The 17093-nt window shown below is 34.0% G+C and overlaps 1 protein-coding gene across 6 annotated transcripts in view; it reads left to right on the top strand.

Moving 5' to 3' along the window:
* The window catches only part of cux1a (cut-like homeobox 1a), a 250599-nt gene that overhangs the window by 103126 nt on the left and 130380 nt on the right, over window positions 1-17093 (top strand). For all 6 annotated transcript variants that reach the window (XM_056467313.1, XM_056467309.1, XM_056467310.1 and 3 more), the window contains exon 3: window positions 7274-7321. In XM_056467313.1, coding sequence (XP_056323288.1) covers window positions 7274-7321 — 48 coding nt within the window. The remainder of the gene's footprint in view (window positions 1-7273; window positions 7322-17093) is intronic.

Genomic DNA, 17093 nt, shown 5'->3' with positions numbered 1-17093 from the left:
TTTTTTTACTTAATATAATTACTAAGTATGATGTTATTTATTTTAATTGTTTTACATTTTTATTAAAGTGCATTTTTTTATTTTAAGTTTTATGTTTGTTTATTTTAGTGTGTATATATATATATATATATATATATATATATATATATATATATATATATATATATATATATGTTTTTTTATTTAAATGTTTACATTTTGTATTAGTTGTTTGCTAATTTATTGTCATTTATCATTTACCTTTATATTTAATTATTAATTTTCAATTTTTTTTTAATTTTTACTTTTATTAAAGCAATATATTAAATAACATACTAAAGCAATTTAAAAATTACTGGTCTAGTTACAATTTATAACTAGACTTTCCATGAAAGCAGCAGTAATAATAATAATAATAATAATAATAATAATAATAATAATAATACATTTTATTTGTATAGCACTTTTCCTACATACATGCAACTCAAAGTTTCACATACAACAAACAATCAAGCATTGTAAAATAAACCAAATAAACAAATGTATAGACAAATAAAGCAAAATAAACAACAAATATATACTCAGATAAAAGCATATATGTACACGCATATATGCAAATATCTACACAATCACACACAATAGGACTTACATATGCATATACAGTTGAAGTCAGAATTATTTGCCCCCTTTTGATTATTTTTTTTTCTCTTTTTGGGTGAATTTATTAGTAGTTATTTACAAATATATTGTTATTTGTCATTTATTTATCTTTATATTTAAATATTATTTATTTAATAATATATTATTAATATTATTATTATTATTTTCCTTTAATACATTAAAGCAATTTGCAAACCAATTACTAGACCTTTCATGACAGCAGCAGTAGTACAAATAACAAAAGAATAACAACAATAATAGACCATGTGTCCAAATGCAAAGTAATACTGTAGGTGCCTATGGATAAACGTGTTATTTTCTAATTTATTATTTATCATTTTTATCTTTTTATTTAATAATTTTTTTCCCATCCAAAATCGACCCCCAAAATAGTCTATTCTTAGCTTTATTTAACCCATTTTAACATATTCAAATGCACAAAGCATCAATCTGAATCTATACGTTACCCAACTCATGTGTATAAACATTTCCATCTTCTACTGAGCCGTAAAATCATCAGGAATTTGTGTCAGCTAGATTCTGACCTGCATCTGCCTTGAGAGGAGGATTTAGTTAAATTCTGGGTGTCCATCATTTTGCGAAATCCTCCGCGTGTATATTCTATCAGATACGATTAAAGCGATCTGTTGATCACCGTACCTAGCGAGCTTAGCTGGCATTACGGCAGACACCAGCGGCTTAAAACAGGCCTGGCGCAGCTCCACCGAGGCAATGCCACCTCGGTGCCAGATGCCAACGTGCCAGGACCGGGTTGGCATGTGATGCTCTATATAATGGAGGAGGATAGAGAGGCTGGCGTTGATGGTAAATAATTGACCAGGCTGACTGTGTGTGATCTGCCAAACTGGCTTTCGCTGGATGTGGAATAACGTGTCTGTGCTTGATTGACTGCAGCGTCTCTCACCAGACCCCTGGAGGATTGCAGGCTTGGCTTTTGGAGGGTGAAAAAACACCAAACGTGCTGTTTTTTCACTGAGATAAAGGTCTGGAAATTTGTTGATGGGGTACTCAGGGTCAAGGCAAAAATCTAAAAGGCCTTCATTCGGTCTTGGCTAAATTTATGAAAAATGTATCCAAATGCGCATAACAGTGGTGCGTTATGAAATTGATCAATTATCCAGCATGCACCAGGAGATGCAGAACATTTGTTTTTGTTGTTGTTGTTGTTTCAGATGGTTGTCGGATATTTTATTTTATTTTATTATTCATTATTTAATTGTTTAATAATTAAATTATTTTTATTATAAATTTTTTCAGTTAAATTTATATATTTAAAAAATGTTATTTATAGATTTTTAGATTTTTTATATATATATATGCATATGCATATATATGTATATATGTATATATATATATATATATATATATATATATATATATATATATATATATATATTTTTTTTTTTTATTATTATTATTATTTTTTTTTTTTATTCAGTTAATTGTTTATTTTTTTATTTATTTTAGATTTAACCAGGTGCAAATATTCTGAACTACTAATTGCAATATATCACATAGGCTAATTTATTTTAATTACAGCTTGATTTTCTGAATATACAAAATCAGAAATATTTTTCTTTATAGCAGCCAGTATCATAGTATTCAACGGATCTTAAAAATATTATTACCTTTTCAGATGTTAGTTGTAATAATTATTGTTTTTTTTATTTTTAGGTTATTATTTTTTGGTTATTATTTCTTTGTTTTTGACATTTATCCCTTATTTTTATAAAAGTTCTTCTTTCATGGAATTTAATCGATAATTATATTTTTGATTATTCAAAGTCAGAAATCTTGCGTTATATCAGCCAGCCTTATTTTAGGCATGCATAGTTGAATCAAGTTTGTGTTCGTAGGTTTGTTCGTTCGTATGTTCGTTTGTACATTTGAAGTTCGTTCGTTCCATTTCATTTCACTCACTTTGAATACTTATTGTGTTATTTAAAAAAAAAAAAAAAAAAAACAGTTTGTACGTATTTGCCTGGCTGGCAGTCGGCATTTCTGTGTGGAGTTTGTATGTTCTCCCTGTGTTGGCGTGGGTTTCCTCCGGGTGCTCCCATTTCCCTCACAGTCCAAAGACATCCATGCGCTATAAGTGAATTGGAGGAGCTAAATTGGTCATAGTGTTAAGAGTGTGTGAATGTAAAAATGTATGGGTGTTTCCCAGTACTAGGTTGCGGCTGAAAGTGCATCCGCGTAAAACATGCTGGAATAGTTTGCGGTTCATTCTGCTGTGGCAAACCCTGATAAATAAGGGACTAAACCGAAGGAAAATGAATGAATAAATGAAAGGGTGTAACATTTTTTTGAAAATGAACTAAAGTAAAACGAAAAGTACACTGTCTGTTCTTCACTTAGCATGTGTTTGATTTTAAATATAAGAATCATTTTGCATCACATTTAACTACTTAAAGTTGCTATATAAATGCACATTACATCACACTAACCACTATTACACTAATATCTCAAAACACAAAAGTGAATATCATATCTTTTCCAATCCAACAATTCCCCTTCTCTCGCTCATCCACAAGTCACAGTTTCCCTGCATCACTTTTGCTCATTCAGCTGTTCAGCTAGTGTCACGTCATGTGTTTTTTTTTTTTTTTTTTTGACCTCACCGTCTCTCTCTACACCACAGTAGCCCAACAGCTTGTATTTCCGTCTTCAGACCCCTCCGGATTTACCAACGACTTGTGCATAGCTCCAACTTGGCCGGCATCCTGGAGATTTACTTTTATTGCGCGCTTTTTATCCATTCGCTAACAATCCAAATGTATTTTTATGCACTGCTTGCGATCGCATGTGCAGAGCTGCTGAAGTTGGACGGGGGAGGATGGAGGGGGGGGATACTCTCTTTTGGCCAGGCCTGCAGTATTATGTTGAAACCAGATGTTGAGAGATGTTTCCTCCTGGTCACGTGGGCCCCTCTGGTGCGGCACTTACATAAATGTCATCTGTACAGTAGCCGGTGCGGGCGGGAGAGAAAGAGAGGGAGAGAGGAGGCCCAGCTGCTCGCTCGGGGAAGATGAAGAGTGCAGCGGGGTCAAAGCTACCCTCCGCCGCTTCTGTCTGCTTTTTGCTCGCGCTCTCAGACTCTCGCCGAACATGACTGAGATGTGCAGACGTCAGCTGCTTTATATGGAGTCTTCTTGCCTCGTCATCGTGTTACCTGCTCATCGCTGTCAACTTGCCGGACGTTTTTGTGTGTAGACACTGTGAAACACTAGTAGTCTTGCACTTGCTGGCAAGTGCTGCACTGTAAAAAATAGCCGTGATTTCAACAGTAAAAAACTGTAAAAATGCTACAGTAAAAATCTGTAAACAGTGTGTTTCCTTAATGTATATACGGCGAATAACTGTAAATTGACTTTCCCAGAATTCCCTGCATGGCACACCACGTTTTATGCTTTTTTGTTGACATTACTATGGATCCTTTTAGTTGTTTCCCTATCAGTTATGTACAGTCGAGATATTTGTTACAGCAAATGTTGATAAACAATGTTTATTTCATTTTATGCGTGTTACTATACTGTTGTTTAGTAGCTGTGTGAATGACACTGAGCACCTTCCATACACTGATGCACTTTTCTGCTTGTGGGAAAAGTTGTTTGTGATGAGCTTTGGTTCATTATGTAACTTCCTCATCATCACCTGTGTATGGCTGTGTTAACATGTCTATCTGTGTAACAAGATGTGTAGATGTTGGTAAATCAAAATACAGACATATTACCTCTATATAAATTAATCAAATACGGTAGTTTACTGTAAAAACGAGAAATCACTTTTAAGGTTTGTACCGTATTTTTAACGGTGAAACACTGGCAACCACAGCTGCCGTTTTTTTACAGTAAATTTCACTGTATAAAATCATTCCAATCTGAAATTATGAATGCTTTCCAAATAGACGTATTCATTTCATCTGTTGAAATTCTGCTCAATATCGCGAAGTAAATTGTAGGAAGTTATAATATTGCAATGTTAGTTTTTTCAGTATTGTGCAGCCCTAGTACGGGTGGTTTCTTTTAAAAAGGTATGCGTTTGTATCAGAAGCGTCCATATTGGTAGCTTAAAAGTATGTCTTGAAGTATGTAACTGAAATGTGCATGAGTGTGTGGCAGCTTTTACCTTTATTTCTGAGATTGTTTGTGAAATGCAAAGATTTATTAAAAAATACTACAAAAAATTCTAAATTTCGAAATGTTTCTGAAGATGATTAACTGTTACGATGCTCTTTCTTTGTAATTTTCTAAATTAGATACAAATTAAAGGTCTATCTTTAAAATATGCTCTCTTAATGTAGTGTGAAGTCAATAAAGGTAACTTATTTAATATATTAAAATTTTGTTTTATTAGTTCTCCCATCAACAGCAGAACTGGCTTAGCCAACGGTGTGTGGGCACTAACAGTACTATCAGTTTGACCCGTCAACCAGTATCAGATGATTAAGGGAATGTGTAGGGAAACCTGTATGGAAACAGTCATGAAATGTTTTTCTAGAACTCACTTGCGCTCTCTCTCTCTCTCTCTCTCTCTCTCTCTCTCTCTCTCTCTCTCTCTCTCTCTCTCTCTCTCTCTCTCTCTCTCTCTCTCTCTCTCTCTCTCTATAATTATAAAATAAATTATAATTAGTTAAAATATATAAATTATTTAGTTTTAATATTTTTGTAGTCATTTTATTGGCAATACTTAACAGTGAAGGTTTGTTATGAATTGTTAACCAAATTAGTTGAAAAATACGATTATTAATTATTAAGGAATATGAACTTATTAAATTTATTAATATAAATTATATATTTATATATAAACGTATTTAATATATTAATAATTAGTTTGAGCATCTTAATTCTCCCGAACAACAGCATGAACTGGCTCAGCCAATGGTGTGTGGACAGGACTATTAGACCGACCAACCAATTGCAGATGAGAGAAGTGTTAAGGGAAACCTGTATGGCAACAGTCATGAAACGTTTATCTAGAAAATTATAATAAAAAAAACTCTCTCTTTTTATAATTATAAAATTAATTATAATTAGTTAACATAAATGTAATTAATTTTGTTTTAATATTGTAGTAGTAATTTCTATTGGCAACACTTAACACTGAAGGTTTGTTATGATTTGTTAACCATATTAGTTAAAAAGTACTATTACTAATATGTTAATTATTACGGAAAATGAACATTAACATTTAGTAAAAACTGTAACAAATGTAATAATTGTTGATATTAGTCAATTCTTTAATGACCCTTAATTTAATGTGTTGTGATAAAATTATAAAGACTAGTACATTATCTCAAATATGAACTCATTTTAGTTTCACATCATTTTTTTAATCCTCATGATCACTCAACACTTCGACTCGCAAAACAAAAGCATAAAGAAAGCTGCGGCGGACAGCCTGAAGAGGAGGATCGTTTTTTTATTGTTACTTTTTCTGTAAAATCCAATTCTGTCCTGCCCATTATATTAAATATATCTGCTATGGCGACTCCTACACTGCTAATGAAACGCGAGCGGCTTTGGTAATGATGTGTATATCTCTATGCCGCAGTGGCGTAATGGCCTGCGTCCTGGCGATTACAGCACTCAGGGCGCCGTTTTATTCGGCCCCAGCGCTCAGTAATGTGTTTGTGCGTGGTAGGCATTCCTATACCGACTTTTAATGTGAGGGCTTTTTGTCCGGCCGGGAGATTTATTCACAGCCGTGTGTAATGTCATTTCATGTTGAAACACCCACCCTATGTTCAAATGAAAGAAGCATTGATGTTCATCTTAATCTGATATACTTTAATACCACGGCATCAAAATTACTCGACTGTAAGGGCCCCGCGAGAGGAGGGGAGGTGCGCTGACATCCCAACCCCAAACAAAGACGCCGCTTGTTTTCGACAGGCAGATATTTTTTTTGATTTCTTTTTATGATTTTTTTCCCCCCCAAATGAAAATTTCATATCACTCAGAAACATGAGCCTGAAAAGCAACTCGTTTATCTGTGACTCTGACAAGATGATTTGGTAATAGATTACAGTTGTAAATCTTTGTAATTATGTCATTCTTTTAGTTTCAGCCCAAGTACACGTATGCATGCATGTAGCTTTAGTGTGTGTTTTTTTTGTTCTCTGGAGGGGACTGAGTCATGGAGAAGTCGTGCGAGGGGGAAAAAAACGAGGGCATATTGGGAGAGTATGCATATGCACACACTCCTTTAAGCACACACTGTCCTTTGCCTGTAGTCAGGAGCAGCACAAGGTGATACTCTTTTGTGGAGGAGAGCATTTGTGTGTGCGTCTGCGCATACACATGTGCGTGCACTTGCTGTGTGTGTGGGTTGTTGTTTTTTTTCTTTTCATGAGAACAAAACCAGCCCTGGGACATTTGATAAATTAAGATATCCATTTGAATATATTCTGTGTTTTTGTCCCCCCGTTTTTTTTATTTACTCCATCTGCGATCAGATGCTTGGGATTTTCGGCTTTCAATGTCCTAAAATCCACTTGAAATAAATGCTGAGTTTGATTGTGTTTGTTTATTTCACTGTTTTGAATCAAATATATTTATTAATAAGGTAATAATGTAACTTTTTGTGTTGTGTTTTTGTTTCTCTCTTGCAGGATTTGCGTAAACAGATAGCTCCTTTGCTGAAGGGCTTCCAAGCAGAGGTGAGTTGTTTTTTCTTGACGTTTAACTTATCTTAGGGTGCTTTCATACTAGATTGATTCGTTTGTTCCAAACAGCAACTAAAATTGCTGCAATTTTGGTTCTTGGTTCGCTTTCATGTGGCAAAGTTTCTAAACAGACCAAAATTCACATGCGAGTAAACTCTGCTCACATTGGTCAGAGTTCCACGGTTTGTTTTTCAGAGTTCCACAGATTCCGCTCAGCTGTCATACGTGGTTATTTTAATTTATGATGATTATAAGACATTATAAGCGAAAAGGTGCACTTCAATTTTGACACCCACAGACATCGTCAATAAATATAAACCAGAGAGATAAGACTTTCTCAGACATGGCCTCATTTCAGTTTTGTAAAAATCGATCTATCGAATCAATCGTTCTATTAAAAAAACGTTGGCTAGAATTCTGCATTATAGGCTTAAATTATAGAGAGAAATAACAGATGAATCAAGACTGCAGTCTGTTCATGAAACAGATCAATGTTGATCTTTCTTTCGAGGTGTCAGTGCAGAAGTGAACAAAACAGTAAGCCTAATAGTAAATATTATAGGATTAAAATATGGAAAAATTATCAGATGCTAATTTTGTTCAATTTTCTAAACAGATAAACCATTCTCTGTAATATTTCAGCATGCTTTCACTTTTGTATTCGATACGAAACGCTCATTTACCGGTAGGAATGATGACATCCCGTCCTACTCATAATTCTCATTCATATAGTCGTTTATATGGCCATAATATATCCATAATACACGAATCCTTTGTTCATTCATCTATTTCCAGCCAGTCAGCCATTCACTTGTTTGTCTGTCCAGCCATTCCTTACTTTGTCCGTCCATCCATCCATTTGTTCATCTGTCTATGCATCCATCTGTCCATTCCATTGTTCGTCCATCTATCCATCCATCCATCCATTCCTTTTTTCATCCACCCATTCATCCATAAATCCATCCATCCATCAGTTCCTTTCTTCATCCATCTATCCATCTGTCCATCCATTCATCTGTTTGTCCATCCGTCCATTCCTTTTTTGTCCATCCATCCATCCATCCATTCCTTTGTTTGTTCATCCTTCCATCCATACCTTTATTTGTCAATCCATCCATCCATCCATCCATTCCTTTGTTTGTTCATCCTTCCATCCATACCTTTATTTGTCAATCCATCCATCTGTCCATCCATTGCTTTGTTCCATTCATCCATCCATTCTACTGTTCGTTCATCCATCCATTTATACATCCATCCATTCATCTTTTCATTTCTTTGTTCGTTCATCCATCCGTCCATCCAATCCTTTGTTTATCCAGCAATTCATCCATCCATCCATCCACCCAATCCTTTGTTTATCCATCCATCCATCCATCCATCCATCCATCCAATCAATCCTTTGTTCATCCATCCATCCATCCATTCTTTTGTTTGTCCCTCCATCCATCCCTTTCTTTTTCTATCCACCCATCCATTTGTTCATCTGTCCATGCAGCCATCCATCCATTCCATTGTTCGTTCATCCATCCATTCCTTTGTTCATCCACCCATTCGTCCATAAATCCATCCATGCATCAATTCCTTTGTTTATCCATCCATTCATCAGTTTGTCCATCCATCCATCTGTTTGTCCATCCATTCATTCCTTTTTTGTCCATCCATTCATCGGTTTGTCTATCCATCCTACCATTCATTTGTGTGTCCATCCTTCCATCCATTGCTTTGTTCATTCATTCATTCATGCATCCATTCCATTGTTCGTTCATCCATCCATTTATCCATCCATCCGTCCATTCCTTTCTTCGTTCATCCATCCATCATCCATCCTACCATTCCTTTGTTGGTCTGTCTGTCCATCCATCCAAGATTATTTGCATTTGATAAATTATTCATTTAATGTATCACAATACATTTTTACACTTCAATGACAGCTCTATGTAAGGATGAGGAAAACCTTTGATGGTTTCACAGTTATTTAATCAATGCAGTGTGATAAAGCTGCTCAGCTTGCGGCCAGAGACCACTACTGTTAAACTGCATTCTCCTCATGGCTTTACACAGCGAATATGACTCTATCACGCTCACACCAATTAATCTCACAACCGTCTTTGAAAAAAAAAATGCCTGTTTGCTTAACAGTGTAGACATAGAGTAAGATGGTCCTTTCTGCTCTGATTATAGTCTCGACGGTCTAAAAAGTCCACCTTCTTTAACAACAGTGTATATCATGAGACTGTTTGTTTTTCTTGCTCTTTTTACTTGAGGTCTGCTTGTGTTGTGCAAAGCCCTCCATATTTTGTCGGCGTCTAATCAGATCAGACAGTTTTGATATGTTCTCGCTGTTTGCTGTCCCGCTCTTTTATTTCCGTCAGTCGGATGAGAGCGAAATCCTAATGATGTTTTCGCTCTGTGGTGCCAGGTAAGTCTATTTGTTCTGGGCAGAGCTTGAATGATGGACTCCTGAGTTTCACCACTCAAGGATAGAGAGAATTTTTGTTTGGTGGTTCAACCTTAATGCATAACAAGGTTTTTTTGAAGACTGCTTTGGAAATCAGAAATGGGACGACAGTAGCTCTGATATATATTTTAAAGTCTTTAATCCATTCATCCATTCTTGTATCAATCATTTGGTCATCCATTGTTCTTTCATCTGTTGGCCTGTCACCCAGACGTTCATTCAATGTTATATTACTCCATCAAGTTTTCTGTCCAACCATCCATATCGTCTATCCATGCATTAATCATTCTATCAATCTGTCTATCATCCATCCACTGTTCTTTCTGTCTTTTTATTATTCATTGTTCAACTGTTCTGACAGTGGTTTTGTCATCCATCGTTCTTTTTGATAATCTTTCCATCTATTGTTCTACCATCCATCACCCATTGTTTTGTTCTTTTGGTATTTTCTATTATCCATCCATCTGTCTTTGTTCCATCATCTGTCCATTGTTTTATTCCATCATGTAGCCATCCATTATTCAGGGGTCATATTATCCATCCATTCGTCTGTCCGTCCTTCTTTCATTTGTCAGTCTATCTGTAATTGTGTGTCTATCCATCCATCCATCCATCTATCTTCCATCCATCTTTCTTCCACCCTTCTTCTGTCAGTCCATTCATCCATCCATACATCGGTCCATCCAGCCATCTTTCTTTCAACCATTAGGCTATCCATCCGTCCAGCCATCCATCCATTGTTCTTCCCATCTTTCATCCATCCATCCATCCATCCATCTGTTCATCCATCCATCTTTTCATCCATCGTTCGGCCATCTGTCAATCCATCCATCTATTCATTATTCAATTGTTCTTTCATCTGTCAGTATATCCATCCATCTATTCATCCATCCATCATTGTGTACCCATCCCTCCTTCCATCGTTCAATTAATCCTCCATCCATCAATCCATTCATCTATTGTTCTTTCATCTGTCAGTCCATCTATCCATCCATGCATTTATCCATTGTTCTTCCATCTGTCAGTCCATCCATCAATTTTTTAATTCAGTTGTTCTTTTGTGTCGATTCATCCATCCATCGTGTCCATCCCTCCATCTATCGTTCAATTAATTTTCCATCCAGCTGTTCTTACATCCATCAGCCCATCCATCTTGTCAGTCCGTCCAACCTTTCCTCCGTCAATCTGACTATCAATCTATCCATCCGTCAGTCCATCCATTCATCAGTTTGTCCTTCCACCTGACAGTTCATCCATCCCTCACTACATCCATTAATCCCTTCATCCATCCATCAGTTCATCTGTCTGTCAGTCTAACCATCCATCCATCATTCAATTGTTTTTCCATCCTGCAGTCCAACCATCCATCCATTGTTAAATTGTTTCTCCATCCGTCTATCCAACCATTCATCCATCGTTTAATTGTTTTTTCATCCGTCCATTCACCCATCCATCCATCCATCTATCGTTCAATTGTTTTTACATCCATCCGTCCATCCATCCATCGTTCAGTTGTTTTTCCATCTGTCAGTCCATCCATCCATTGATATATATTATTGCCATCTATCCGTTCATGTATTCATTGTTTGCTTATCCATCCATTCATCCATTTACCTGTCTATCCACCCATCCGTCCATCCAAGATCCAAAAGATTTGCTGATATTTGATTTATTTTATTTCTTCCCTTTTGATGAAACATTTATCATTTGAAAAATACACCATTATATTTTAAACCAATACAAAAGTCATCACATTATAGTGATTGTTTAAAACTGCTATGAAATATGAGTTCACTAGTGACTCTCAGGGAATGAAGCCGTGCTTCTTTTGACGTGTCTCCTTAGTGGCCATTGCTGATAGCTGAGAAGTGGGACATGGTGCTGTGTTCCATAAGTAATGTGCATTACCATTCAATATGACAGCAGGCAGATATTCAAATGCCCTCTGCAGCACAGACCTAAAATATCATAATAATAATAATAATAATAATAATAATAATAATAATAATAATAATAATAGTAATAAAAAGATTCTGAATGCATTTTATTTTCAGCCCAGCCTTTTTAAAAAATACTTAGTTAATTATGGTCTATTTTAGTAAGATGCAGGCTGTATTTTGCTAAAAGAGTTACACCTAATGTTCCTTGGTAATTCAGTCAATTAGTTGTACTGTTGCGTGATATCAAACCGAGTTTGATTAGGTTTGATTATGCTGCTCTGAATAACTCGCTCTAAGTGTTTCTCAATCTCTTACCAGTTACCAGCCAACTCGAGTACGAGAACCGTGAAGTGTTTCCTACACTTCTGTGCTAATAATGTGAAATTATCTGAAAAGATATTCATACGCTTCGAAAATAGCTGTGCTTTTAAACAATAGGCCTTTTACATCATAATATTTGAGGTTTTCAAGGTATTTAACTGCAGATTCTTCCAAATATGGGATCAGGTTAAGTCAGGTTTTGTCTCGTTTTTTTATTTTAAAAGATGTGCTTATCCAGGAAACTTACCCTTTAAATTATAAAGCCTTTATTAGCCCACCATCTTTTATTATAAGTGTGGTCGGTAGGTTGCCAGGTGACCATCAACTGCACTCCAGTGTTTGGCTGTTCTGTGTTTGTCTAAGATAATTAGTCTACCAAAATGTGTATATTCCTTACAAGCTGAACAGTCAGTTCTTGCCACGTGACTCGTGGTGCGCTCCTCGAGGCGTTCATTCAACTGGGCATATCTGGAAGGTGCGAGCGTGTCTCCTCCCTTGGAAATAATGAACTTGTGTGAACTCTAGAAAAGACGTGATATGTGAACAGCCACTAAATGGCCGCTGTCATTTGCGATCTCCAGCAGTTGATCTTCTTGCACGGACATGGTGGCTTCACCTGATTTGTTGACAAATGGGTTGCGGATCCATTCCTTGGCAGTTCGCGGATGCTTTACTGGGCGTTTTTCTCTTTGCAAAGAAACTTTCCAAAGACGTCTGTTTCTAACTCTTTTTGCTGCTTGTGGGTTAAACTTGGGAGCTCAAGTGACCGAGACGTAAGCGAGAGAATACGGTGGTATAAATAGCATAATGGCTCAATAGTGTTTACATAAGTCAAAGGTACTGTAGATTGATGATTTGTGTTATTTTACTCTATTATTTAACTCTACCATGTGTTTTTTTAGAAGGTTTGATTACTTTTATTTTAATGTTTTTGTTAATAAAGACATTTTTTTACTGGCTTGCCTGGCGCCCTGGATTTCAGGAAGTGGTTGAGGGGTCATATTTGTATAATATTTGTTTTAAATACCATTTGATATCTCTTTATTAAACAATAAATTTGCACATTTTCCCTGGCCATTTTCACACCACCTTTTGTTACATCATACATTATAATGTCTCGACGGTGTTTACATGATAGCCAAAGGTACTTCAAATGGATGATTCGTGTTATTTTACTTTATTTAACTCTACTATATGTGTGTTTTTTAAAGAAGGTTTGATTATTATTTTTTTATATATAAATAAAGAAATTTTACTGGCTTACTTGGCACTAATAATTTCAGGAAGTGCTTGATGGGTCATTTTATGTGTTTTATTAAACAACCAATTTGCACATTTTTTTCCAGCCATTTTCACACCACCTTTTGTTACATCATATAAATAACCTTATCATGTAAACACTATTGAGCCATCATAATCAAAGATACTTTAGATTGATGATTTGTGTTATTTTACTCTATTACTTGTATTCTGCACTATTTGTGTTTTTTGGATTATTTATTTTAATTATTTTTGTTATATATTTTTGTAGATAAATAAATTTTTTTACTGGCTTACCTGGTGCACTTGATTTCAGGAAGTGGTTGAGGGGTCATTTAAATATGTTTTTATTTTATGAAATAATACATTTTTGTTTTAAAACCCTTTTGAAATCTCTTTATTAAACAACAAATTTGCACATTTTTCAAGGCCATTTTTACATTTTCACACCGCCTTTTACTATATCATATAATGATCTAATGATGATGATTTAGGTTATTTTACTTTAACCCTACTATTTTTACTTTACTCTACTATTTGATTATTTTTATTTAGTTGTTTTTTGTTAAAGACATTTTAACTGGCTTACTTTGTGCCCTTGATTTTAGGAAGTAGTTGAGGGGTCATTTTATGTGTTTTGTTTTTCTTTTTTATTCTTTTAGAAAAACATTTATTTCATTTATTAACATTTATTTATATATTTATTTATTTATTTATTTATTTATATATTTATTTATTTATTTATTTATTTATTTATTTATTTTTTTACTGGCTGGCTTGGTGACCTTGATTTCAGAAAGTAATCGAGTGGTCATTTTATGTTTTTTTTTTTCTTTTATAAAAATATATATATATATTTTGTCCCAAATACTATCTCTTTATTTGCGAAAATATGCAGTCAGAAGCATATTTGCACTTTTTTCCAGGCCAATTTCACATTTATAGATATATATTTTAATTTATAGAATCAGCTGTGGCCCTGTTACGGTGGAAAACGACTGTGACGCCCCTCGATAATTCCCCCCACTAATTTTCTGCTCCTCTTTCACTACTCTGTCTAATAAAGTGTCACAAAAAAGCCCAAAAATAACAAAGCGAGAGGAACGTGTCAATTTTCCTTTCCTTTGACCTCAAAAACGCGTCCACCATGCGTTGAAGTATTTTCCTGTAGATGTAATGCAGCGTTTGACGGCCTTCAGCAGCACCTTGCGTTAAGAGGCTGTCGAGGGTTGTATGCAAGTTTGATGAAGTGAGCGCTGTGAGTAGTGGCTCCCCGTTCTCCTCTCGTGAGCCAGTACCGCTGGATAACTGCTCCATTATAGCTCATTGTGGTTTCAGAGCTCTGTTCTCCAAGACTAGCCTGTCATTAACGGAGGTAGTCGCCCCACTTCAAATCTCTGCTCGGTTAAAAATAAATCCCCCCCCCATCCCACCACTCCAACAGTGCGATCCTTTTAATACCGTGTATTATTTTTTGCGTCGTCAAATATTTTCCTTATTGACAGTGCCTGACCTTGACAAAAACAGCCTGACTGCTCGGACCAGAAGTACTTAAATAAAAATAATAATAAAAATTCAGACGTCAGCTATTTGACGATAATTGGCAGGAGGGATGGGATTGCTTGTGTGTTTTTTCTTTTTTGTCCAGTCAGTCTGACCATCCATTAAATCTTAAAATAGACAAAGAGACTTCAATTTTACAGCACCAATTTTTAACACACACACACAAAAGATAGAGCGTGTGTATATATAATTCATAATGGCAGACATGGCTGATGAGTGCAGACGTTTGTGATGGGTGAATGGTGTTTTTTTTTCTGTTTAATTTCTATCTTCCGTTTTCCTGTAACGGTGGGTTTGTTAAAATAGCATGTTTGAGTCAGAGCGACGCAGATCTCGTGGGTCAGTGCAGAGTCCTTGCCACATGTCTATTTTTTTTTTTTTTTCATTCGAGAGAGCGAGAGCCTCCTCTTTTCCTGTCAGGAAATGAGAGTACAATAGGGAGCTGTACATAGCACGCGGCTGGGGCCCTGTTTGGGGTTGCATGTGTGTGAGTGTTTATGTGTGTGTGTAAATCAGAGATGGAGTGTGGGGGGTGTTACTGTACTTAATTGTAAAGTTTTAATTTTGTTATTCATTCGTACATCTGGCCTGGAGGCAAAGTCATATTACAGATGTTGGAGAAGGCTTCATGTGTGGGGGCTTTCAGCCTTAATAGTGAATTCTACTTTTTGAATGATGTTTATATTTTATTTTATTTTATACTATTTTATATTATTTTAATTTTTTTTTTTTATTTTATATTATATTATTTTATAATTTATATTACATTATTATATTATATTATATCTTAAATTGTTTTATATTATATTTATTTTTTATTTATTATTTTTTTTAATTTTATATTAAATTATTATTTTGTTTTATAATATTTTATGTTATTATTTTTAATTTAATTAAATTTTAATTTAATTTTATTATATTATTTAATTTTATATTATTTTTTATTTTATTTAATATTTTATTTTAATTTAATTTTATATTATTTTATATTATTTCATTTTATTTTTTATTTTATATTATATTATTTTTTATTTTATATTATATTATTTTTATTTTTTACTTTATTTTATATTATTTTTATTTTATATTTTTTATATTATTTTATTTTATATTGTTATTTCTTCTTCTTCTTCTTCTTATTATTATTATTTTATTTATTTATTTTTTTGTGCTCCTGGCAACATACAGTACAGAATGACAAAGTAAAATAAGATCCCATTTTCAGTAATATAGCAAGTTTTATTTTTTATTTGTATCTGATGGAACATGAACATGCAAATAAAAAACAAATGTTAATGTTCCATCAGACAAAATAAAACTGACTATATCACTTAAAATGTGATCTTATTTTACTTTGTCATTCTGTATGTTGCCAGGAACACCAAAATAAAACTCATGTTACAGATGTTTGAGAAGGCTTAATGTGAAGGGGCCTTCAGTCTTAATAATGAATTTAATTATCTGTTCTATTTTTTGAATAGTATTTTTATTTTATTATATTTTATTTTATTTTAAAGACAAACAAATGTGAAATAAAATCAATGCATTATTTCTTAAACATGCAAATAAAAAAACAAAAACAAATGTTAAACACTTAATGCACTTTTCTATTTTATTTTATTTTATTTTATTTTATTTTATTTTATTTTATTTTATTTTATTTTATTTTATTTTATTTTATTTTATTTTATTTTATTTTATTTTATTTTATTTTATTTTATTTTATTTTATTTTATTACACCAAAAGACAAACAATGTGTAATAATTAATGCATTCTTGAACATTGCAAGTCTTGCAACATTGCAAGTCTTGAACATGCAAATAAAAAAAATGTTAAAGACTTAATGCACTTAATAAATTTTAGTTTATTTTATTTTCATCACTCACATAAAACACTGACAAAGGGGTAATAAACAGTGAATAACAAAACTGATTCATTATGTCACAATATGTAAAATCTCCTTCAGTTATTTGCACTCCTAAATGCATGTACAGTTCAGTGATTTTGTGCTTTTGTAAGTAAAATAAAAAGCCCCCGTTTAGCTTATCTCGAGCTTCATTTCGGTAATAAATAATCATCATTTACAAAGTGGAAAATTCAGTATTCTGAAAGCAAGAGTGCGAGATGGAAAGAGCAAGCGAGTAAGTTTGACCCGCCAGCGAAGATCTCTGTGAAGAGCGCTAATCACTCTGGCAGCCGTTTACAGAGTGCCGTGGAAGTTCT

Source organism: Danio aesculapii, chromosome 10, assembly GCF_903798145.1.
Source record: "Danio aesculapii chromosome 10, fDanAes4.1, whole genome shotgun sequence".
Taxonomy (NCBI): domain Eukaryota; kingdom Metazoa; phylum Chordata; class Actinopteri; order Cypriniformes; family Danionidae; genus Danio; species Danio aesculapii.
This window is presented reverse-complemented; position numbering and strand designations above follow the sequence as displayed.